The following is a 25,469-nucleotide window of genomic DNA, read 5'->3' as shown; positions in this document are numbered from 1 at the left end:
GTTAAACCCCCTTACAATTGCAGGTGTATGGAGTTGGCTCAGGAGACCTGCCTGCTCCATAGACAACAGGTGCTTGTTTTATACAGCAACCACCAGCAGCAACTGGAGCCAACTCTTTACTTCCTGCTATCAGTCACCATACGGTTGGGTGACCCGTGCAGTCTTTTTGTATGACAAACTGCAAAAATTATGGTATAAACATAAACAAACAATTTCATATTAAAAGTGACACATCTACATAAAAAAAAAAAAAAAAAAAAAGAAGAAGAAGAAGGGGGGGAAATTAGGACTCTTGGCAGAAGAGGCAAATATGTAAGTAACTGCATCTTTAAGGGGGTCACAGCTCCTGAGACCAAATACAAGACTCCAGAGCTGTGGCATGCTCGGCCTCCACTCATTGTCTATGGAACTAGCCAGGAACTATGATCCCAGAGGTCTGGCCCTAAATACCGTAAGCTAAAAGTTAGCCCCAGGCTATAAACTTCTATATCTCTCTCCACAAAAACCTTTAGAAAAAATATAAAATTTGGTGCCTACTTGATGCCTTTGGCGGCCAAGACAAGCCTCGCTCTCTGGGCAAAAGGGCAGAATCTCATGCTGTAAAGTCGAATTACTCCCTCTGGTACCGGTCCTGGGGCAGCACTGCCTGTAAAAGTAGATTTTCATTAAGTGTATTGATATCAGGTACAGATCATACTGTGCAAATGAAAAGTAGACCAGCTGTGGAGAAAGGACTAAACTACTGAAGCTCTGACCCAAAAATTCCAAGTGGGATTTTTTTCCAAAATGCCATCAGTTTGGTAAAAATACTCCAACATTATATACATTTATAAATTATGCGCTAGTGGATAGGAAAGCCCAATGCCTCCTGCTTTAGAGGTGGTAGTGGCCCCCTTACCTCCTGGGCACCTGCACCCATGATATGTCGGCCCCTGCCTTATATACAGTGGGAAAGACTACCTAACAGACAACAAGGAGTTAAGCGTTTCTTAGACACTTCCTCATTACACTCCTTCCAATGCATTTCACCATCTTGTAGGATATTTGGTTTCCAAGTCACAACCGCAGGTGATTACAAGCAGCACATCGAGGAAACTGCCTCCAGACCCAACAGAAAGAACCTGCCGACCTGATGGCAGTTCCTTGAGACTCAGGTTCTTTACAGCAATCCTAGATATACAGCCCAGAGATAATATCACAAGTGAGGACTTTAGATTACACTCCCGGAATGTAGCAGAGCATGTAAGGCTATGTGCGCACACTGCGTCTTTGACGCTGCGTTTTTGGCCGCTAAAAAACGCACAAAAACGCACCTGCGTCAAAAAAACGCATCAAAAAACGCATGCGTTTTTGCCGCGATTTGGTGCGTTTTTGATCTCTGCGTTTTGCTGCGTTTTTCAAATGCATTGCATGGGCGGAAAACGCAGGAAAGAACCGACATGTCCATTTTTTTTTTTTTTAACTCAAAAACGCAGGTAAAAAAAAAAACAAAAAAAAAAAAAAACAGATGTGTGCGGACAGCAAAAATGAAAACTCATAGACTTTGCTGGGGAAGCAAAGTCCTGCAGTTTTGAGGCCAAAAACGCACCCAAAAAACGCACTGTGCGCACATAGCCTAACACGTTGCTACTACGACATTTCCAGGCTGTAGAAAAACCTCATCTGAGTTGTGACATTTACCATTGCCGGTTCCTCAGTTGTCAGAGGTTACTCCATTTTTCTTTAGAGGGGGAAGTTATGTTACATGAGTGTATGAATCCTAATGGTAATAACCTGAGAGAGATTGTGAGGAGTTGACAGACAGACAGACAGACAGACACACACCTTAAAAGGGAATCTGTCAGCAGGTTTTTGCTACCTCATCTGAGAGCAGCATCATATAGGCAAAGAGATTCTGAATCCAACAATGTATCACTTTGATTACTGGTGGCAGTAATTCTGACAGTCGGAATTTTAAGATTTAACCATGCAGTAGAGTCTACAGAGCTGTCCCGCCCACACCAGGCTCTCTATAGAGATTGTACATAGACAGTGAGGTGTCAGAGGAGGGGGCATGTCAGCCTGCCATTGATAAAAGGATCCTGCTGCTTAAAACAACGTATATAAAAAAAAAAAAAAAAAAAAAAAAAAAAAAAAAAAAAAAAAAAAAAAAAAAAAAAAAATCACACCTTGACAACAAAGCAGGCAGCGCTGAATTCCCTGTGTTAACTCATGCAGTATGCGGTCTTCAGTTTACATAGCAAAAACCTGCTGACAGACTCCCTTTAACAATGCATCATGTAGAGCTGGTCTGACAGCCTGCATGCATGCGAGAAGGCTACTGAATAAATGCCAAACTCCCCCACATGACAACATAAATCATTGATCTCGGGGAGACTAGCCAGAGAAAACACTGCCGGCAGCCAGCAAAGGCGCTCAACACAGTGAAATCCTAGGTGCATTGCCCCCTGGGAAGTTTGAAAATCAAAAAGGGTCCGTGGAGCCTCTGTTAGGAGTCTCGACACAGAAAATAGCCAGATATCCCTCCGGGAAGGACCTAGCCAAGGAGTGGCTTTTTTTTTTTTTTTTAGGAGACCACCATAACCAAATTCAGCAGCCCTTTTAGTCAGTATCCAACTCTTTGGAGGAGTTTAAAGATATGACAAGGAAAATACCAAGGCCTGGTATCCATCCACAGACAGCTGTTTCGGGGTATTGCCTGGCTTTGTGGGGGTACTAAAAAGCAAATGGTGTACATATATAAAAGTTGGCCATGGAGCCTTTGGAGAAAGAGGAGGATAGGTCATGGTTAAACCACATCTCCTTAACCACAATTCGTTGTACAAAGATTTTGTAGTATGTAGGGGGAACATTTTCCATGGCTTCAGAAGAAAAAAAAAAAAAAAAAAAAAAAAACCCCACACACAACACACACACACACACACACAAAAATGGTAAAAATCCCTTCGGAGGTACATCCACACAGACATCTATTAGTACACACACACACACAATCCAAGTAGAGGCCGTAAATTGGATAAAAGCCCCATGCAAACCCAGATAACATTGCCAGTTCGAGAAGTATCACCCAACGCATAGCACAGGCTCTGCTATATGCAGAGGCGCAGCACTACAACATTCTGCTACTGGCAGCTTTATGAAGAGGACACAATTCATATATGTAGCTTATAAGAATCCATTTAAACTTTCCCTTTTAGCCATTAAGAGTATATATGTCTGTACTACAGAGTATATACAATATGTTTGCATTAGATTGTATATAAACCTGTATAAAGCCCATTTCTCTAATATAAGGAGATGCTCGGGTTCTCAGATCGTTCCTTACCTTTGGCCAAACTCCTCTGTGATCCGGTCATGGCTGCAGACGATCTGTCACTGGAGAGCCCTGTGTAATGAGCAGAGAGCACACATATGTTAGTGACTGGGCGTGTGCTGTATATAAGGCCTGATTTACCAGGAGGAGGGCTGCACACCACAGCCCCCACTCTGCTGTCTATGGAGGAACCAGTGCCCTCCCCTCCCAGCTAATGATCCACCAAATCCAGTCCCAGCTCCTCCATCTGTGCAGGATTACATAAGAGCCCGTCATATATGATCCGCCTGTATATGACCAGGCAATGACTCTGCAAATATCTGCACTAATGTAAAGCAGCACAAAGATTAATGTGCACACAGAATGAGGATAGGCCTCGTCTACACTGACTTTTTGTAGCAGCTGCAGTTCACCCAGTTGCACATAACTCAATGACACTGCACAGTACCATTTCTCCTGTCCTGTATACTGGGTGTAATCCTCAGTATTTGGATTATTCTGTATATATACACTGCACAGTACCACTTCTCCTGTCCTGTATACTGGGTGTAATCCTCAGTATCTGTATTATGTATATATATATATATATATATATATATATATATATACATATATATATATATATATATATATATATACACACACACACACACTGCATAGTATCACTCCTTGTATCCTGTATACTAGGTGTAATTCTCAGTATCTGTATTATTCTGTATATATGCACTGCGCAGTACCGCTTCTCCTGTCCTGTATACTGGGTGTAATCCTCAGTATCTGTATTATGTATATATGTATATATACACTGCACAGTACCACTTCTGTTCTGTTGTCAGTTGCAGAGGTGGCATTATGTCGCGGGCGGAGGGGGGCGCGCTCGCCACGCTCGTGTCCGGGGCTTCTGTTGCTGCTGCTCAGTGGCTCGAGCGGTAGGCCGGATCCGGGGACTCGAGCGGCGCTCCTTGTCGCGGGCGGGGAGGACGAGTGGGAGATTTTCGCGCCAAAGATGGCGGCATTTCAAAATTTTCGGCCGGACACCGCCGGCGGAGACCACAATGCGCACTTCTACTGATAAGTAGATGGGTTCAATCCTGTTCATGACGCCAAGTTTGTCGCGGGCGGGGAAGACGCCGCCGCTGCGCTCGCTAACGCTCGGGTCCGGCGCTGCTGCGGCTGCTGCTCGGTGGCTCGAGCGGATCCAGGGACTCGAGCGGTGCTCCTCGCCCGTGAGTGAAAAGGGTAGTTGGTTTTGGGGGATTTAGTCCGGGACGCCACCCACGGGTTGTGGTGAAGATGGGCACCACCGCTGCTGGTGACAGGGATCCCGGGAGCGATGGTAGGGAGCAGCTGGGATGTTGTTTTCCCCCTCCGTGGGTAGGGGTTGGTGGTCCCGGGGCCCGGTGGTATGACGGGGAGGCAGGGTTGGTATGGTGCAGGGTTGCAGGCACAGCGCGGCGCGGTGCTGGATGGCACGAGTGTACTCACTCAGTAAGAGATGCACAAAGTCCTCGGTAAACCAAACGGCTGCAGTGTCTCTCCCCGAACAGGTGATGGCGGCTGTCTTTCCCTGCACCTTTGTGTACTGTTTGACTACGATGGGTCCCCAACGGTAGTCCGCTCCCTGGTGTATGGATGCCGGAGGAGCCCGTTTGCCCGCAGGCCCTGGCCCTTGGGTCTCTAGCCTTAGGCGGTAGCTGTATGCCCTCACGGTGCGGACGGTTGCCTTCTAACGGGTCTTTTGTTGTTAGGAAACCCCTGGGGTTCCTGTCACACTCGGATTTGACTGTTGACGGCGACTCCAAGTCTAGTCGGGGTCCGATGGCCCTGCCTGTGTGTGCTGGCTTCACTTCGCTCCCCGGTCGGTACCGGCGGGCCACCGCCCGACCCCGGTCCTACGGTTCCGCTTTGATTCACCACTCCTGCAGACGGCCACCACCGTCTGCCAACCTTGTTGTCAGTGCCTGGGCCACAAACCCAGACACTCTCCACTCTACTCCTCTCACTTCAACCTCCTCCTCTAAACTGTCACTTTTCCCGCCTCCAGGCCTGTGAACTCCTCGGTGGGTGGGGCCAACTGCCTGGCTCCGCCCCACCTGGTGTGGACATCAGACTCTGGAGGGAGGCAACAAGGGTTTTTGGTTTGGCTGGTGTAACTGCCTAGGGTGGGGGTGTGTATGTTGTTATGTATGTGACTACCTGGCTAGTCCAGGGTGTCACACTCCTCCTTGGTAAAATGCAGACCATCCGCGGGCTGCCCGTCCATCACCGGTTTTATTTTTATTTATCAAAACTGTAAAAAGATAAATAACATGGTAAAACGGTAAAGCATAAAACATAAGCATACTTTCAAGTCTTCCCTTACGGGAGGTGCATTATTTTTAACGTTTCAAACATTTTTATTAAACGGACGGGTTCATGGTCATCTGCTCTCCCACCCAAATAACCTGATCCTTGATGCTGCCCCTAAGAAACGGGCAGCACCCCTCTTCCCCAGTCCTGATCCAGGTTACCCGAGCGGGAACGGATACGGTGTCTCGCAGCCGGCTGTCACTTCAGGGGACCCCACGTCCAGGGGGACCCCTGACCCCCGGAGGATGGCCACCGGTCCTGGTGGTGGCCGGGCCCTAGCCTGCTCTGCTGCGGGCCCTTTCTCCAATCTGCCTCTCCGGAGGCGTCACGGATGGAAAATAGCCCACAATTTATTTACAGGCCCACAAGTTCGTGGGTGGCCTGCCAGTTCTCGGCCATGTTCATGAGGAGTTTCTCATGTGGGTATGGGGAGTTATCTTAACAACAGGGGCCACTCCAGTCCCAACGGGGACGGTTCTCTTCTCGGACGGAAATCTGGTGATTTTTCGGATTGATTAATTTTCATTCACTCACATCTGTAACAATCAACAGGTTGCACGCCTAAATGTCGGTCTCCCTATACCTAAGCGGGGGCCTACCTAGGTTGGAGCGTGCGGACCTTCGGGGCCCAATGTCAGTAGTAACAGGCGAGGGGACAGAGGAGACAACCAGTTCCTCTTCCCGTATATCGTGTGGGGCAGGCGGAGACCTAGGGGAACTAGGTACAGATGCAGCCCTGGGCATTGGCTCACTGGCGGTTACTTCCGTCTCCTTTTCCTCCACGGGTTGTGGGAACATTATTACCGGAATAATCACCGCGCCATTCTGCATAGGCCAGTCCACTGGGAAATCACCCATCACTGTGTGGATCACCTCTTTTTCTTTCTCCCCGGTTGGTCTGGGGGCCGGAACTTCAGCTGCCACCCTCAATGGAGGTGGGCACCTCTTCAGGTGGTCCCTGGAAACTGTGGCCGAAGTCTTCCCCTGGTCACGACTAATCTGGTAGGTCTTCTCATTCTCCCATTCAGTGGGTAGTACAACATACGGGGTTTTCTCCCACTGGTCATCAAGCTTATGGGTTCTCCTTTTCCGTTTTAGCACCACATCCCCAGGCTTAAAGGGACCAGCTGGAGCTCGCCTGTTGAAGCACTGTTCTTGCTGTTCCCGGCTCCGACACAGGTTCCTTTCCACGTACTCCTGGACCTGTCGGTACTGCGCTCTCCGCCGGGTATCCCAGTCAGCAGTCGAAGGAAGGGCCTCTGGAGCTTCCAAGTCCATTTCCAGGTCCACCGGTAACCGGCCCGGTCGGGCTCTCATCAGATACGCTGGTGTACATTTGCTAGAGCTACAGGGAATGTTATTGTACATGTCTACCAGGTCAGGCAGCTTTTCTGGCCACAGGTTCCGCTCTTCTAACGGTAGCGTCTTAAGGAGACCCAGGACCAGATGGTTCATCTTCTCACACATGCCATTAGTCTGGGCATGGTATGGTGTGGTCCGAATCTTCTTGCAGCCCTATAACTGGCAGAATTCTTGAAACACCTCCGCTTCGAAAGGCGGGCCCTGATCGATAAGCACCCTCTCCAGGTACCCATGCGGCGGAAAAAGTAGGCCTGGAAGGCTCTAGCTGTGGTACGGCCGGTCAGATCTTTGACTGGGACAACCACCATGAATCTTGAATAGTGGTCTACGATAGTCAGGGCGTAGGTGTACCCACTTCGGCTAGGGGTGAGCTTGACGTGGTCCAGGGCGACCAACTCCAGCGGTTGATGGGTAATGATTGGTCATAGAGGGGCCTTCTGGCTGGCTTCGTCCCTTCTTCGCAGTGCACAGGGACCACACTCTCGGCACCAGGCCTCTACAGACTCCCGCATCCCACTCCAATAGAACCGCTCTCTCAACAGCATCTCTAGCTTCTTCCACCCAAAATGCCCGGTAACGTCATGGTAAGCTTGTAGAACGGTGGGCACATTAACCTGGGGAACCACCAGCTGGCGAACCTTCTCATGAGTCTTCGGGTTGATCGGTTCCCGATGCAGTTTCCCCTGGCACAGGTGCTGCCGGGCTTGTTCTTTCCACAGCCGTTGGGCCTCGGGAGGAGCGGCAGGGTCCATTCCAGCAGAGCCTTGTTCAATCATGGTCTTGACCAATTGGACGGCAGGCGCTTGGACTTGGGCTTCTCGCCATCCCTGACTGGGTAGCGGGTCCAAGCTCACCTGTTGCTGCTTGACATGCAACTTCTCGACTGGTGGCCGGTGGAACGCGGGCAGCTCGATTTCTTCAAGGTCATCGTCTTTCGACCCCTCATCCGGCAGGTGGGGCATCCGGGATAGCGCGTCCGCGTTGGTGTTCTTCCGGCCGGCTCGGTACTTGATCGTGAAGTCATAGTTAGACAGCCTGGCCACCCACCGCTGCTCCAAAGCGCCTAGCTTGGCCGTGTCCAGATGGGTTAACGGATTATTGTCCGTATAGGCGGTGAACTTTGCTGCTGCGAGGTAATGGCGGAACCGCTCGGTATTGGCCCACACCAGCGCTAGGAACTCAAGCTTGAAGGAGCTGTAATTCTCAGGGTTCCTTTCTGTGGGATGGAGTTTTCTGCTGGCATAGGCGATCACCTTCTCTCGCCCGTCCTGGACCTGGGACAGGACTGCTCACAAGCCCACATTGCTGGCGTCGGTGTAGAGGACGAACGGGAGGCTGTAGTCGGGGTACGCCAGGATCTCCTCTCCTGTCAAGGCCGTCTTCAGTTGGTGAAAGGACTCCTCATGCTTCTTCTCCCACACAAACGGAGTTCCAGGGGACCTGCCACCCTTGGTCTGTCCCACGAGGAGGTCTTGCATGGGGGCGGCCATCTTCGTGTACCCCTTGATGAAGCGACGGTAGTAGCCCACCAGGCAAAAGAACTGTCTCACCTTTCTCACTGTGGTCGGTCTCGGCCAGTCCTGGATAGCAGTGATCTTCTCGGGATCTGGGGCGACACCTTCTGCGCTCACCACGTGTCCGAGGTACTGTACCCTAGGCTTCAGTAGGTGGCACTTGGAGGGCTTCAGTTTCATCCCATACTTGACTAGGGACACGAATGTCGCGGGCGGAGGAGGGGACGCTGCGCTCACCCACTGCTCGGGTCTGGCTGCTGCTGCTGCTGCTCGGTGGTGGCTCGAGCGGTGGGCCGGATCCCGGGGACTCGAGCGGCGTTCCTCGCCCGTGAATGAAAGGGGGGTGGTGTGTGGTTTGGGGATGTTGTCCGTGACGCCACCCATGGTTGTGGTGAAGTTGTGACACCACCGCTGCTCTGGACGGGGATCCCGGGAGCGATGACAGGGTGCAGCTTGGATGTTGGTTCTCCCCTCCGTGGGTAGGGGGGGTTGGTTGTCCCGGGGCCCCGGTGAGGTTTTAGGGATGGATGGCAGGCGGGTTACGGGGCCTGGTGAGGTGCAGGGTCGCGGGGGCAGCGCTGTGTCGCACGGCACGGTGGTACTCACTCAGCCAGTAATTCACACAGAGTCTCTGGTCAAACAAACGGCTGGATGGATGGGTCCCACAGGCGGCTGCGGTTGTTCTCCTCCCGGCAGGTTGATGGTGACTGCCTTTCCCTGCACCTGTGTAGTGTGTATGGTTCCAACGGGTTCCCACCGGTAACCCACTCCCCAGCTTGGATGGATACTGAGGGAGCCACTTTTGCCCGCAGGCTCTGGCCCTGGGAACTGTAGCCTTGGCGGTGACTGTGTTTCCCTCTACGGTGTGAGCTGTTGCCTTCAATCGGGTCTTGGCTGCTGGGAAACCCCGGAGGTTCCCTTCGCTAACGGATTTGACCGGTTTTATGGCGACTCCTAGCCTGGTCGGGGTCCGTAGGCCCTGCCGGATGGTGCTGGCTTCTCTTTACTCTCCGATACGGTACCGCCGGGCCACCGCCCATCCACGGTCCATACGGTTTGCTCCGATCAGCCTCTCCTGCAGACGGTCACCACCGTCTGCCAACCTTGCTGTTTGTGCCCGGGCCACACACCCGGACACGGTCAGTCTCCTCCTTTACCACTTCACTCTTCAACCTCCAAAACTGATCTCTTACTTTTCCCGCCTCCAGGACTGTGAACTCCTCGGTGGGCGGGACCAACCTCCTGGCCCACCCCCGTGTTGCCTTCCTCCAGGGGCTGATGTCCACACCAGGGGGTGGGCCCACCCCCACGGTAAACAAACTGCTGGTTGGACGGGTCCCTCGGACGGCTACGGTGCTGATGTTCCCTGCAGTTAGCGGTGATGGTCACTTCCCTGCACCTAAGTACGGTTCTTTGGTAGCGATGGGTTTCCACCGGTAACCCGCTCCCCAGCTTGGATAGGAGCCGGAGGAGCCCCTCTCTTGCCCGCAGGCGCTGGCCCTGAGAAACTGGTGCCGTGGCGGTGTCTCTCTCTAACGGTTGGACTGTTGCCTTCAATCGGGACTTGATTGTTGGGAGACCCGGAGGTCCCCTTCACTGACGGATTTGGCAAATTACGGCGACTGCAAGCCTTGCCGGGATCCGAAAGGCCCCTGACAATGGTGCTGGCTTCTCTTCGTATACCACTCCGGTACCGTCGGGCCACCACCCGTCCGCAGTCCTTTCGGCAACCTCCAAGTAGCCTCTCCTGCAGACGGTCACCGCCATCTGCCAACCTTGCTGTCTCAGTCCAGGGCACACACCTAGACTAACTTCAGGCTTCTTGCTGTCACTTTTCTCTTCCAACTTTACTCCTTTCTCTTGCTCCTCTACCACTTCACTCTTAACTCACACTCTCCCTAAACTGATCTCTCCTTTCCCTAAACTGAACTCCTGGTTTTCCCACCTCCAGGGCTGTGAACTCCTCGGTGGGCGGAGCCAACCGCCTGGCCCACCCCCTGGTGTGGACATCAGCCCTGGAGGAAGGCAACAAGGATTTTGTGTTTGGCTCTGGTGTGCCTAACCGGGGTGTAGGGTGTGTTGGTGTTGTCCTGTGACTACCTGGCTTGTCCAGGGCACCACATTCCCCCTTAGCAAAATGCAGACCGTCCGCGGGCTGCCCGTCCATTGCCGGTTTTATTTTCACAACTGAAAAGAGATAAAACGGTAAAACATGTAATACAAGTATATTAACTCTTCCCACATCGGGAGGCATATTTCTTAAACTTTGCTAACGGTAACGGCTTACGCTCTCTCCCACCCAAGCAACCTGGCCCTGATGGTGCCCCTAAGCAAATGGGCAGCACCCCTTGATCCCAGTCCAGCACAAGTTACCCGAGTGGGTTCTGTCCTTTTCAGGGGACCCACGTCCATGGGGAACCCCTGAACCCCCAGAGGATTGCCACCGGTTACGGTAGTGGCGGGCCTGGGCCATCACTTTCCTCCAGGCCCATCCTCCAAATCAGCCTCTCCGGAGGCGGTCACGGTTTCAAGCTAACATTTTTATTTACATACCACAAGTTCGTGGTTGCCCTGCTAGTTCTCGGGCTTGTCCGTAGCAGTTTCTACGCATTGGTAAACCCCGTCCCCACGGGGACAACAGTTGCCAGCAACGACCGGTTCTAATCAGGGTTCTCAATCAGGTGACTTCTTCGGTAATCATTTTCACTTATCATTTGCAAACTTTTTAACTGGTGGTCCCAACGGGGACAACTTGCAACGGGGCTCCGCTGCCATTACTGCTCACTTTCCGCTGCGGTGGCCTCATCCTCTGCCACCAACATATTGAACATGCAGTGACAGGCCTGCTGGGAGAGGGGTGCTCGGTATCCATTCCCACCGATGCGCGGGGTGTAATAGCGGAGACGCTCACCCGCCTTCTCGAATTCAGAGGTGGGCTTGGCGCCGGAGCTGGAATCACTATCACTTGTCTCTGCGCCAGGCGGGTTGCCGCCAGCTGCCACAGCCTCCAGGCTTCCAGCACCCAGCACATCAGATCCGTCCGTAGTAGCACGAGGTAGCAGGTCGGGTTGGTCAACACTGAGGTGCCTCATGAGTAACGGCAGGGACGACGCGAGGGCCAAGACGGGACCGGGCCCCCCAGCCGCAGTGGCCGGTCCTGGTAGGACATGGGGACGTGGGTTACCCGTCGGCTCCGTCACATCTGCTCCCATCCCATACATTGGGGTAGCCGCAACCAGCATTTCCACCTCATGGGTCCAATGCTCCATCATGAGATATATCTGATGTTGCTGGCGCTGGTGGAACTCGACCACTCTGGCCTTCATCCACGCCACGGTCCCGGTCTCAGGCACAGCGCCTGGTGCCATCCTGGCCGGGGCCTCTGATACATCTTCATTAAGGGGCTGCGATCTCGGCGGTTCCCCCAGGGGCGATTCAGGACGGCCCCGCGCGTCTGCAGCCAGTCGGTCCGCCGGGGCGGATTGGCAGGGTGTCGCTACCGGTTGGACGGGTAGCTGGCCTAGTGGCGGGGCGGCAGCGGCGAACACGGGCAGCGGGAGAGGCGGCAGGGTGAGCGGGTGCAGGCCGGGCCCCTCAGCCGCAGTGGCCAATCCCTCGGGAATACAGGGGCGTGGGTCTCTTACCCGCTCCTCCGAATCCTCCTCCACCCCGCGTCTCCGCATAGCAGCCACCACGTCCGCCATGTCGGTCTCCCACTCCTCCAGGAGGAGCTGCCTGCAGACGGTTACTCAGTGGGGCGGTCTGGTCTCTCAGCCACGTCGCCGTGCCGGGTGCGGGGGCTTCATCGTTGGTAGTCGGACTGTACATTTCGGCAATGAGGTTTTCCAGGAACCCGGTATCGCTGCAGAGTCCTGGCGTCCCTGCTTTTATAGCCGCCGGCTACATGCGGCCAGACGCCATCAGTCCCCCTTAGCCTTTTTCCGGTCCCTCCTCTACAGGGGCGGGGTTTCGGCTTTTGCGCCTCCACTGCTCGAGGAGACGCTCGAGCGGGGACTTTTCGCGCCCAAAATGGCGGCTTCTCAAATTTTTCGGCCGGACACCTCCGGCGGTCACAAGGCGCACCTCTACCAGACGGCAGAGCGGTAAGATCCTGTTCGTGACGCCAAGTTGTCACGAGCGGAGGAGGGGACGCTGCGCTCACCCACTGCTCGGGTCCGGCTGCTGCTGCTGCTCGGTGGCGGCTCGAGCGGTGGGCCGGATCCCGGGGACTCGAGCGGCGTTCCTCGCCTGTGAGTGAAAGGGGGGTGGTGTGTGGTTTGGGGATATTGTCCGTGACGCCACCCACGGTTGTGATGAAGTTGTGACACCACCGCTGCTCTGGACGGGGATCCCGGGAGCGACGACAGGGAACAGCTTGGATCTTGGTTCTCCCCTCCGTGGGTAGGGGGGGTTGGTTGTCCTGGGGCCCCAGGGAGGTTTTAGGGATGGATGGCAGGCGGCTTACGGGGCCTGGTGAGGTGCAGGGTCGCGGGGGCAGCGCTGTGCCGCACGGCACGGTAGTACTCACTCAGCCAGTAATTCACACAGAGTCTCTGGTCAAACAAACGGCTGGATGGACGGGTCCCACAGGCGGCTGCGGTTGTTCTCCTCCCGGCAGGTTGATGGTGACTGCCTTTCCCTGCACCTGTGTAGTGTGTATGGTTCCAATGGGTTCCCAGCGGTAACCCGCTCCCCAGCTTGGATGGATGCTGAGGGAGCCCCTTTTGCCCGCAGGCTCTGGCCCTGGGAACTGTAGCCTTGGCGGTGACTGTGTTTCCCTTTACGGTGTGAGCTGTTGCCTTCAATCGGGTCTTGGCTTCTGGGAAACCCCGGAGGTTCCTTCACTAACGGATTTGACCGGTTTTATGGCGACTCCTAGCCTGGTCGGGGTCCGTAGGCCCTGCCGGATGGTGCTGGCTTCTCTTTACTCTCCGATACGGTACCGCCGGGCCACCGCCCATCCACGGTCCATACGGTTTGCTCCGATCAGCCTCTCCTGCAGACGGTCACCACCGTCTGCCAACCTTGCTGTTTGTGCCCGGGCCACACACCCAGACACGGTCAGTCTCCTCCTTTACCACTTCACTCTTCAACCTCCAAAACTGATCTCTTACTTTTCCCGCCTCCAGGACTGTGAACTCCTCGGTGGGCGGGACCAACCGCCTGGCCCACCCCCTGGTGTGGACATCAGCCCCTGAAGGAAGGCAACAAGGATTTTGTGTTTGGCTCTGGTGTGCCTAACCGGGGTGTAGGGTGTGTTGGTGTTGTCCTGTGACGACCTGGCTTGTCCAGGGCGCCACACGAACACTTCAGCCAGATGTTCCAGGTGGGCCTCGTACGTCTGGGAGTATACGATCACATCGTCCAGGTACAGTAGGACCGTTTCGAAATTGAGATGTCTCGGGCAACACTCCATAAGCTGTTGGAAGGTTCCAGGGGCATTGCACAGCCCGAACGGCATGCTGTTAAACTCGCAGAGTCCCATGGGAGTGGCAAATGCAGTCTTCTCACGGTCCTCTGGTGCGACCGCTACCTGCCAGTACCCGCTAGTAAGGTCAAGGGTAGAGAAAAAGTTAGCAGTTCTCAGCGCAGCTAGCGACTCCTCGATACGGGGGAGAGGATAGGCATCTTTATGCGTGATCTGGTTGATCTTCCGGTAATCCACACACATTCTCATGGTGCCGTCCTTCTTCTTTACCAGCACCAGTGGGGCTACCCAGGGACTACAACTATCCCGAATGACCCCTGCCTCCTTCATGTTCCTCAACATGTCTTTGGCGCATTGATAGTGTGCTGGCGGGATGGGCCTGTACCTTTCTTTGATGGGTGGATTTAGACCTGTAGGGATATGGTGTTGAACCCCTTTAATCCTCCCGAAATCTAATGGGTGCTTGGTGAAAACCTGTTCATACTCTTACACTACCCTGTATACCCCTTCTTTGTCATGCGTGGGTGTGGTTTCAGTGCCTACATGTAGTTTCTGGCACCACTCTCCTAACTGTTCAGGGGGTGTATGGTTACTGGCAGGGGATGCTGAGGTAGGAGGGGCAGCTTCGTGAATGGTATAAGGGTCTAGGGTAAGCAACTTGGCAAGGGTAGCGTAACGGGGAAGCCTAACTTCCTCCTCTCCACAATTCAACACTCTTACAGGCACTCTCCCCTTTTTGACGTCAACCACCCTTCTGGCCGCCATCACCGTGGGCCAGTGTTCGGAAGGCGTGGGTTCCACCATCGCTGGGTAGTCGCGCCCCTGGGGGCCTACTGCTGCCCTGCACCAAATCATCATCTCGCTTCGGGGTGGCACTACCAAGGGGGCCACATCCATCACCCTCACTCCACCAATCTCTCCACCAGTTGAATTCACTTGTTGCCGATATAGGAGGGCCCGGATCTCACGCTGCACAGCCCTCTGTCAGCCTATTCCTGCTGGGGCGGCCAACTGCTGCAACAGACTCAGCACCTCACTCATACAATGCTCCATCACATTGGTCCCTAGGATTACTTTTGGGTTATGGTCACTGGGTTCATTCATCACCACAATCATCCCTTGGTTCTTTAACTCCGCACGTCCCACGGTCAGGGTTACTTGTTTGTATCCCACTTGGGTTAGAGGGAGTCCATTGGCTGCAACAAGGGTCAGGCTATCATCAGAGGGGGCAAGTTCGTCAATACCCCAATACTGCTGGTACATTGTATATGGTATAGTGGTTACCTGTGATCCTGTGTCCAAGAGGGCCATGAGCGGGATGCCGTCCACTGCCAGGGGGATGATGGGACGAGCTCTGACGTACCGGTCTCGCCAATCGGGGGAGCCGTTGGTGTCTACTCCTGAGGATTGGCCCTTGGCCCCAGGGGTTGCTCGTTTAACGGGCACCGCCTAGAGTAGTGGCCAGGCTTGCTGCACCTGTAACAAATAGGAGGCCCATACCGTGAGTCATTGGTCCTTCTCCGCTGCATCCAGGGGACATCCTCTGGGCTGTCAGCGAGCTGGATCCTCCCTGGGGGCTTGACTCTTGACGGAAGCTGGAGTGCGGCGAGGATCTTGGCTAGGTCTCCATCCATGCGGCGGACCTTGGCAGCTAGCTCCTCCATCATCCCGACGGGCGCTGCAGGGGCCGGTAGAGCCGGGAGAGGAGGTGCCACCGTGATGGGAGCGGTTTCAGCCGGCCATGGGGCCGCCTCAAGAGTGTCTGGCGTTGGGGCCTGCAGGGCCTTGATGGCCCGCTCCTTCAACACTGCAAAGTCCAGATTGGGGTGTTCTAGGGCCCACAGCCGTAGCTGCTTGCGGTCTTCCGCGAACCCCAGCCCTTGCAGGAATTGTTCCACTAGCATCTTATTGCTGTCCGCATCATTAATAATGTCCACCCGCTTCAGCGTACGGAGGGCTGTTTGCAGGCGCAGGGCATAGTCTCTTATATTATCCGCAGGCCGCTGTCGACACTGATAGAACTGAATTCCGCTTCCGTGCGGGTCTCAAAAGCGATTTGGAGTTTCTCAAAAATGGTAGTCACTGAGGCCCGGTCCACGTCGGTCCAGGTCTCCATCTCCTGCTCAGCCGCGCCGGTTAACTGCCCTAGCACTACCGCTGCCCGTTGCCTGTCAGTCAAGGGATATAAGTCGAGGATCGGGCTAATCTTTTTCCGGAACACCTGCAAAGCATCAGGCTTCCCGTCGTACTGCGGCAGCCAGGTAGCACCGGGCACATAGGGCAGGGAGAACGGCATTACCTGGGCGACCGCTGGGCCCGCGGCTTCCCCCGCTCTTACGGCCGGAGCACGGGCTACCCCGTTTCCATCTATGGGCGCTGCTGCGGCTGCGACCGCCATTCCTCCAACGGCTCCGTCGGGTGCAGACATCTTTTTCCCGTCCCCCCTTGGTTCTTTCCAGCACTTCCGCTTGTTGGGGGCGGGGCTTCGATTTCGTGCCTTCCCTGCTCGGGGAAGACCCTCGAGCGGGAAATCTTCGCGCCAAAGATGGCGGAACTTCAAATTTTTCGGCCGGACGCTGCCGGCGGGGACTGCAAGGCGCACTTCTACTGGTAAGTAGATCGGTTCTATCCTGTTCGTGACGCCAAGTTGTTGCGGGCGGAGGGGGGCGCGCTCGCCACGCTCGGGTCCGGGGCTTCTGCTGCGGCTGCTCGGTGGCTCGAGCGGTGGGCCGGATCCGGGGACTCGAGCGGCGCTCCGAGCCCGTGAGTGAAAAGGGGGTGGTTTGTTTGGGGCTTTAGTCCGTGATGCCACCCACGGGTTGTGGTGAAGATGGGCACCACCGCTGCTGGTGACGGGGATCCCGGGAGCGATGGTAGGGAGCAGCTGGGATGTTGTTTTCCCCCTCCGTGGGTAGGGGTTGGTGGTCCCGGGGCCCGGTGGTGTGACGGGGAGGCAGGGTTGGTGAGGTGCAGGATTGCAGGGACAGCGCGACGCGGTGCCGGATGGCACTGGTGTACTCACTCAGCAACAGACTCACCAAGGCTCCGGTAAACCAACCGGCTGGATGGACGGGTCCCGCAGCCGGCTGCAGTGTTGTTGTTGTTGTGCTCTCCCTGGACGGCTGATGGTGGCTGTCTTTCCCTGCACCTTTGAGAATGTTCTTGACTCCTGTGGTTGCCCACCGGTAGTCCGCTGCCCGGCGTATAGGTGCCGTAGGAGCCCGTTTTGCCCGCAGGCGCTGGCCATTGGATCTCTAGCCTGTGGCGGTGGCTGTATATCCTCCCTGGGTGGACGGTTGCCTTCAATCGGGACTTTAGTAGTTGAGAAACCCCTGGGGTTCCTGTCACATTTGGATTTGACTATTGACGGCGGCTCCAAGCCTGGTCGGGGTCCGATGGCCCTGCCTGTGTGCTTAGCTTCACTCCGTTCCCCGGTCTGGTACCGGCGGGCCGATGCCCGACCCCGGTCCTTACGGCTCTGCGGAGTTCCACCAACTCCTGCAGACAGCCACCACCGTCTGTCAACCTTGCTGTCAGTGCCTGGGCTCCTACCCAGACACCTGCAGTTTGTGACCTCTTACTTTCACCTCCTGAACCGCACTACTGCTTTTCCCGCCTCCAGGCCTGTGAACTCCTCGGTGGGTGGGGCCAACCGCCTGGCTCCGCCCCACCTGGTGTGGACATCAGACTCTGGAGGGAGGCAACAAGGGTTTTTGGTTTGGCTTGTGTAACTGCCTAGGGTGGGGGTGTCTATGTTGTTATGTATGTGACTACCTGGCTAGTCCAGGGCGTCACAATTAGTCTTCAGGAGAGTGATTATTGGTTTATTATTTTTTACAATATTATGGCCCAATAACAAAAAGTCTTGAAAAACCTGTTTTAATGGGTTATCCCAAGTTTGGAAGTTTCCTCCTGTCCAGAAGATAAGGGATAGTTTTCCAATTGCTGCAGATCTGACCACTGTGAACCCCACGATCCCGAGAGGTGCAGACCTTGGATCGTCAGGTCAGTGTATCTGCCTCTACTATAGCATTCATGCCTCCAACTGGCGCATATGGACTGAGGGCACCGGAGTGTGTGTTCCTTATTCACTATGGGGAATACTGATTATTACAAAAATGGTAAATATTTGTTTCATTGTTTTGTGACTATATGTAAATGTACCTCCTCGCATCCACGCTCGTACTGCGGGTGGTGGCTCGAGCCTCTCACAGACCCGGGGGTCACGTCGCTCTGCAAGGGAGTTGGCGCTTCACGCGGGGATTTGGGGTGTTTGGTTTGAAATGATAGTTCGTGACACCACCCACGGGTTGTGGTGATTGTAGACACCACCGCTGCGGTGAAGATGTGGGGACCCCCGGGAGCGGTGTAATAGCGCAGCTAGGTGTACCCCTTCGTGGGTAGGGGATATTGGTCCCGGGGTCTGGCGGGTCGAGGCCCGGGTGCAGGGTATAATGTTGCGGTGCAGTGCGGCGCGGTGCCTGATGGCACTGGTGTACTCACTCTGATACAAGACACTGGAGTCACTGGTAAACCAAACGGAGTGATGAACGGGGCGCGCAGCCGGCTGCAGCTTTTCCCAGATTAGGTTGGTGGTGCCCGCCTTTCTCCTGCACCTCTGTGTGTGAATCTTGACTCCTGTGCCTAGACACCGGTAGTCCGCTCCCCGACGTGTATCTGTCGTAGGAGCCCGTTTGCCCACAGACGCTAGCCCTTTGGATCTCTTGCCCTTGGCGGTGGCACTTATCTGGAATGGTTGGGCTGTTGCCTTCAATCAGGACTTAGGTGGGAATGAACCCCTGTGGTCCAGACTGCAATCAGTTAATTTAACTATGGTGGTGGCTTCTAGCCTAGTTCGGGGTCTGAGTACCCTGCCTGGTGCTCCGGTATCCAGTTGGCTCCCCGGTTCGGTTCCGGTGGGCCACTACCCTGTCCCAGTCCCTTAGGGTTCCGCCGGTCGTTTTCCTGGTCTCCTGCACTGACCCAGCCACCTGGTAGTCTCTGGGCAGCCTGGACACAGGACTGCCCGTGAACTTGAATTTGACTCTTCCAGAGCCTGAGCTAGAACCGACTACACTACTTGGGTTCCTGCCTCATGGCCTGTGAACTCCTCGGTGGGTGGAGCCAACCACCTGGCTCCACCCCCCCTGGTGTGGACATCAAACCTGGAGGGTGGTGACAAGGCTTTTAAGTTTGACTGATGTTACCTAACTGGGAAGGGGTGTGTGGTGTTGTGTGTGACTACCTGGGACGACCTGGATAGTCCAGGGCGTCACATTCACCCTTGGTTTAATGCAGACCGTCCGCGGGCTGTCCGTCCATCACCGGTTTATTTTTGTTGTAAAACTGCAAAAGATAATAAACACATGTACATTTATAATAACATATTTACATTTTCAAGAATATGTGGGTTTTTCTTTTTCTTCCTTTATGGGAGGCACATTACTTTTAACGTTGCAAACATTTTTAATAACGGGTCCATGTCCTTCCGCTTTCCCACCCAAGCAACCTAGCCTTGATGCTGCCCCCAAGAAGTGGGTAGCACCCCTTTTCCCCAGTCCGGATCAGGAACTTGGCCAGGCAACCCAAGCGGGAACGGGTACGGTGCTTCGCACCCGGCAGTCACTCAGAGGCCCCACGTCCAGGGGACCCCTGACCCGGAGGATGGTCACCGGTTCCTGTGGTGACCGGACCCCAGCCTGCTGTGCTGCGGGTCCTCCCTCCAACCAGCCTCTCCGGAGACCGGCAGTTGCGGGAAGGGCAATAAGGGCACTATTTACAAGCCCAAAACTTACTGGGTGGCTTGCTAGTTCTCAGCCGTGTTCATGATTTCTCATGTCACAAAAGGGGCAACAAAAGTCCCAACAGGGACGGGCGCTTCAGTAGCTGGTCCGCTACCATTAACAACATAGGTCCCAACGGGGACTGTAACATGGTAGCCGGGAACCGCTACCGCACTTTAACTTTCTTCATTATAAACGCGGGCATGCACATCCGCTCTCCTGCCCAGGAGCGAGGACCACTTGGGTGCCCGCAGCGCAGGCTACGACCGGCCTCTCATACTGCCGTGGGCCCCACCGATCAGTGGCCTGCTTCGGATCAGCCTGTGTGAGGGACGGGCCCAGCTGGAGTCCCTCCGTGCCGGCTACGACCGGCACCTTCGGTAATGAGGGACCCCGCTGTGACGTGGCCTGCTCTGCCACTTGGCAGCTGCATCCCCGCCGGGCCTCAGCCGAGGCCGGAAGTCTGGGCTTCTGGGCGAGGGTCGCCTCCGTTGCGGCCGGGCGGACTGCCGGAGCCATCACCATCTCTGTTGCGGCCATGCTCAGGGCCGGATAGGATGTCGTCGGCGGTGCTGGAGCGATGGTGACAGTAAAGCCTGAGTGCCCAGTAACTGGGTCCTCCCCCGTAGGTGGTGCGGGCTCCACTGCCACGGACTGGGGCAGCGAGTCAGTCAGGGCATTGGCTGCGGACACGGGTGACGAGGGAGACGGTGTGCCGGACAGGAGCAGTCCAGGTCCCTCAGCCGCAGCGGCCGATCCCTGGGGGACATAGGGGCGTGGGTCACTGCTTACCCGCTCCTCTGAGATTATCTCCACTTCGCGCGCCCGGACAGCTGCGGCCAGGCCCTTCATCCCCGACGTCCACTTCGCCAGCATGAAGTGGACTTGGGCCTGGATCTTCCGCCACATCCTGCTGCGTTGGTGTCCAGGAACAGGTTTCAGCAGAGTCCTGGCGTCCCTGCACTCCACAGCGCTAGTTACATGTCGCCATTCTTCACCCGCCCCCTTGGTCTTTTCCGAGCACTTCGCTTGCTTTTTGCTTTGCCCCACTCTCGGGGGGCGGGGCCTCGCTTTCGCGCCTTTTCTGCTCAGGGAAGACGGCTCGGGCGGGAACTCTTCGCGCCAAAGATGGCGGATTCTCAAATTTTTCAGCGGGACGCCGCTGACGGGGACTTCAAGGCGCACTTCCACTGGTAAGTGGACTGGTTCAATCCTGTTCGTGACGCCAGAAGAGTCGATGTGTACCGCCCCGCGGGCTCGGCTGCGACCGCCGAGCCGCTTGGATCCGTGCTTGTACTGCGAGTGGTGGCTCGAGCCTCTCACGGACCCGGGGGTCACGTCGCTCTGCAAGGGAGTTGGCGCTACACGCAGGGATTTGGGGTGTTTGGTTTGAAATGATAGTTTGTGACGCCACCGTAGACACCATCGCTGCGGTGAAGGTGTGGGGACCCCCGGGAGCGATGTAGTAGCGCAGCTAGGTGTTGACCCCTCCGTGGGTAGGGAATGTTGGTCCCGGGGTCGAGGTCCGGATGCAGGGTATAGTGTTGCGGTGCCTGATGGCACTGGTGTACTCACTCTGACACAAGACACTGGAGTCACTGGTAAACTAAATGGATTGATGAACGGGGCCTGCAGCCGGCTGCAGCTTTTCCCAGATTAGGTTGGTGGTGCCCGCCTTTCTCCTGCACCTCTGTGTGTGACTCTTGACTCCTGTGCCTAGACACCGGTAGTCCGCTCCCCGACATGTATCTGTCGTAGGAGCCCGTTTGCCCGCAGACGCTGGCCCTTTGGATCTCTTGCCCTTGGCGGTGGCACTTATCTGGAATGGTTGGGCTGTTGCCTTCACTCGGAACTTAGGTGGGAATGAACCCCTGAGGTCCAGACCGCAATCAGTTAATTTGACTATGGTGGTGGCTTCTAGCCTAGTTCGGGGTCTGAGTACCCTGCCTGGTGCTCCGGTATCCATTTGGCTCCCCAGTTCGGTTCCGGCGGGCCACTACCCTGTCCCGGTCCCTTACGGTTCCACCGGTCGTTTTCCCGGTCTCCTACAGGTGGCCACTACCGTCTGCCTCCTTGCCAGTGGCGACTGGGCTATGACCCAGGCACCTGGTAGTCTCCGGGCAGCCTGGACACAGGACTCTTCCAGAGCCTGAGCTAGAACCGACTACACTACTTGGGTTCCCGCCTCCAGGCCTGTGAACTCCTCGGTAGGTGGAGCCAACCGCCTGGCTCCACCCCCCTGGTGTGGACCTCAAACCTGGAGGGTGGTGACAAGGCTTTTAAGTTTTACTGATGTTACCTAACTGGGAAGGGGGGGGTGGTGTTGTGTGTGACTACCTGGGACGTCCTGGATAATCCAGGGTGTCACAAAGAATATATAAAAGAATTTGAGTGGAACAGATTGCATGTTTATGCCATTTTTACTTATTTTGCTACATCAATTGTAAGGTCAGATCTATATCCATTTGTATCACCCTACAACTCCCAGTATGTTTTTATCAGCAATCAGACTGTGGAGGATAGAGGAACCACAGTACTGATGAGAATTAGTTAGCATCACAAATAAACTATTACTTCCAGAAAACTTGGGGCATTGTTCCAAGTCCATGCCTTAAACTATAAAATTAAAGCAATCTGATCAGTGTGGAAAGAAAAAAAAACATTGCATTGAAATGCATTAACAGGTAATCAAAACAGTGAACCAACACGAAAACGAAAATTGTATAAAAAAAAAAAAACGACGTCAACTCAAGATGGGGGGGGGGGGGGAATTGAAAATTGCCCGTGGGTGAGGGGAATCATTATTTGCACAGGTAATTATTCCAGCACGTGTACATTGCTAATGAAGTCCTGAAGACATGCAGTTTGTGGATCGAGGACTGGAGTTTGCGAACTCTGTTAGACAAGTTCTCCATCTTTTCCAGAACCAAAATGACTTAACATCCACAGCTTGTCTCTGCAGACTTCCATCTTTTTGTAGCACATCCCTACACTGTACTCAAAATAGTAACATAGTGCTCCTGACTAAAAATATCTGCCTTCCATGCTGTCCATGAGTGAGTCAGAACCAAATCCTTGTTGCCTTCCTCCAGGGGCTGATGTCCACACCAGGGGGTGGGCCAGGCAGTTGGCTCCACCCACCGAGGAGTTCACAGCCCTGGAGGTGGGAAAACCAGGAGTTCAGTTTAGGGAAAGGAGAGATCAGTTTAGGGAGAGTGTGAGTTAAGAGTGAAGTGATAGAGGAGCAAGAGAAAGGAGTAAAGTTGGAAGAGAAAAGTGACAGCAAGAAGCCTGAAGTTAGTCTGGGTGTGTGCCCCGGACTGAGACAGCAAGGTTGGCAGATGGCGGTAACCGTCTGCAGGAGAGGCTACTTGGAGGTTGCCGAAAGGACTGCGGACGGGTGGTGGCCCGGCGGTACCGGAGCGGTATACGAAGAGAAGCCAGCACCATTGTCAGGGGCCTTTCGGATCCCGGCAAGGCTTGCAGTCGCCGTAATTTGCCAAATCCGTCAGTGAAGGGGACCTCCGGGTCTCCCAACAATCAAGTCCCGATTGAAGGCAACAGTCCAACCGTTAGAGAGACACCGCCACGGCACCAGTTTCTCAGGGCCAGCGCCTGCGGGCAAGAGAGTGGCTCCTCCGGCTCCTATCCAAGCTGGGGAGCGGGTTACCGGTGGAAACCCATCGCTACCAAAGAACCGTACTTAGGTGCAGGAAAGTGACCATCACCGCTAACTGCAGGGAACATCAGCACCGTAGCCGTCCGAGGGACCCGTCCAACCAGCAGTTTGTTTACCGTGAACTGTGTAGTCATCATCCTTGGGCTGAGTGAGTACCTCCGTGCCAGACGGCACAGCGCTACCCCTGCACCTCCACAGGCCCCATAACCCGCCTGTCTACCATTCCAACCCCATCACTGGGCCCCGGGACCACCAAACCCCCTACCCACGGAGGGGGTCAAACAACAACTAGCTGCTCCCTGTCACCGCTCCCGGGATTCCCATACAGAGCAGCGGTGGTGTCCCTACCCTAACCACATCCGTGGGTGGCGTCACGGACAATAAACTATCCCAAAAACCAAACCCCTTTCACTCACGGGCGAGGAGCGCCGCTCGAGTCCCTGGGATCCGGCCCATCGCTCGAGCCACCGAGCAGCAGCGGCAGCCAGACCTGAGCAGTGGGAGAGCGCAGCGTCCCCTCCTCCGCCCGCAACATCTCCACATTGGCATCTATTTCGTGCCCCTTCACTTTTTTTTCTCCCACCATGTTGTCTCCTCACATTTACCCTCTCTGTATAATGTCTAGTATGTAATGCATATAGGTTCTGAATGAGAATAATGGGCATATATTTTTATTTATTTTTTTAACCATTGCAATTACTAATTGCACAATTTACTTTGTAGTAAATTAGTTTTCCAGAGTATTTATTCTGACAGTCTGCTCATCATTTACTTCAGTAATATCAGATTTGGATCATGAGAAGTTAGTAATGGTATGACTTAAGCTGGTGTCACACATGACGACGACGTCGCTGCTACGTCACCATTTTCTGTGACGTTGCAGCGACGTCCCGTCGCTGTGTGTGACATCCAGCAACGACCTGGCCCCTGCTGTGAGGTCGCCGGTCGTTGCTGAATGTCCAGCTTCATTTTTTGGTCGTCACTCTCCCGCTGTGACACACACATCGCTGTGTGTGACAGCGAGAGAGCGACGAAATGAAGCGAGCAGCGGGCAGGAGCCGGCGTCTGGCAGCTGCGGTAAGCTGTAACCAGCGTAAACATCGGGTAACCAAGGGAAGACCTTTCCCTGGTTACCCGATGTTTACGCTGGTTACCAGCCTCCGCTCTTGCTGCCAGCGCCGGCTCCTGCACTGTGACATGTGGCTGCAGTATGCATCGGGTAATTAACCCGATGTATACTGTAGCAAGGAGAGCAAGGAGCCAGCGCTAAGCAGTGCGCGCGGCTCCCTGCACTGTGACATGTAGCTGCAGCACACATCGGGTTAATTAACCCGATGTGTGCTGCAGGAGAGCAAGGAGCCAGCGCTAAGCGCGGCTCCCTGCTCTCTGAACTGACATGTAGCTGCAGCACACATCGGGTTAATTAACCCGATGTGTGCTGCAGGAGAGCAAGGAGCCAGCGCTAAGCGCGGCTCCCTGCTCTCTGAACATGTAGCACAGCGACCTTATGATCGCTGCTTCTGCTGTGTTTGACAGCTAAGCAGCGATCATAACAGCGACTTACAAGGTCGCTGTTACGTCACCGAAAATGGTGACGTAACAGCGACGTCGTTGTCGCTGTCGTTTAGTGTGACACCAGCTTTAGTCTGGTGTAGTCCAGAGGTCAGCAACACTTTGTACAATACACACCTGAGGTCAAGAAGCAATATATCTAGATAGACTTAATCCATACCACTATCTGACCATTCCATTATATAGCTAAAATCCTCTGAATATGCACAAAGGTGAAGGTGATCGTCTGCAGAAATCATGTAGCCAAACCGTGAGATCAACTATGAGATAACACAAACTGGCTAGAAAGCATTGGGCCAGTGATTCGGACTTCTTGATTTTATAACATTCTTAGCCGTTTATGGATTTATAGATAACCCCCTTTAAAATTAATTTTTTCTGAATTGTGGGTTTTGCTGGATACTATGTACAAGTGAATGAGTATTTTAGGTTGTATATTAAAAACAATGACCGATCAATCCTTGAAATT

The 25,469-nt window shown here is 54.5% G+C and overlaps 1 protein-coding gene across 2 annotated transcripts in view; it reads right to left on the bottom strand.

The window, feature by feature from the left end:
* The window catches only part of LOC142310819 (glutathione S-transferase omega-1-like), a 55,761-nt gene extending 52,195 nt beyond the window's left edge, over positions 1-3,566 (bottom strand). Inside the window, exons 1-2 of one of the 2 annotated variants that reach the window (XM_075348540.1) lie at positions 3,326-3,566; positions 538-646 (exon numbers count right to left, since the gene is read on the bottom strand). In XM_075348540.1, the coding sequence (XP_075204655.1) occupies positions 538-646; positions 3,326-3,356 (140 nt within the window). In that variant the 5' untranslated portion in view covers positions 3,357-3,566. The remainder of the gene's footprint in view (positions 1-537; positions 647-3,325) is intronic. The other variant, XM_075348543.1, reaches the window with a different exon arrangement.
* Positions 3,567-25,469: the final 21,903 nt, after the last annotated feature.

This window comes from Anomaloglossus baeobatrachus, chromosome 5 (assembly GCF_048569485.1).
Source record: "Anomaloglossus baeobatrachus isolate aAnoBae1 chromosome 5, aAnoBae1.hap1, whole genome shotgun sequence".
Classification (NCBI taxonomy): Eukaryota; Metazoa; Chordata; class Amphibia; order Anura; family Aromobatidae; genus Anomaloglossus; species Anomaloglossus baeobatrachus.
This window is presented reverse-complemented; position numbering and strand designations above follow the sequence as displayed.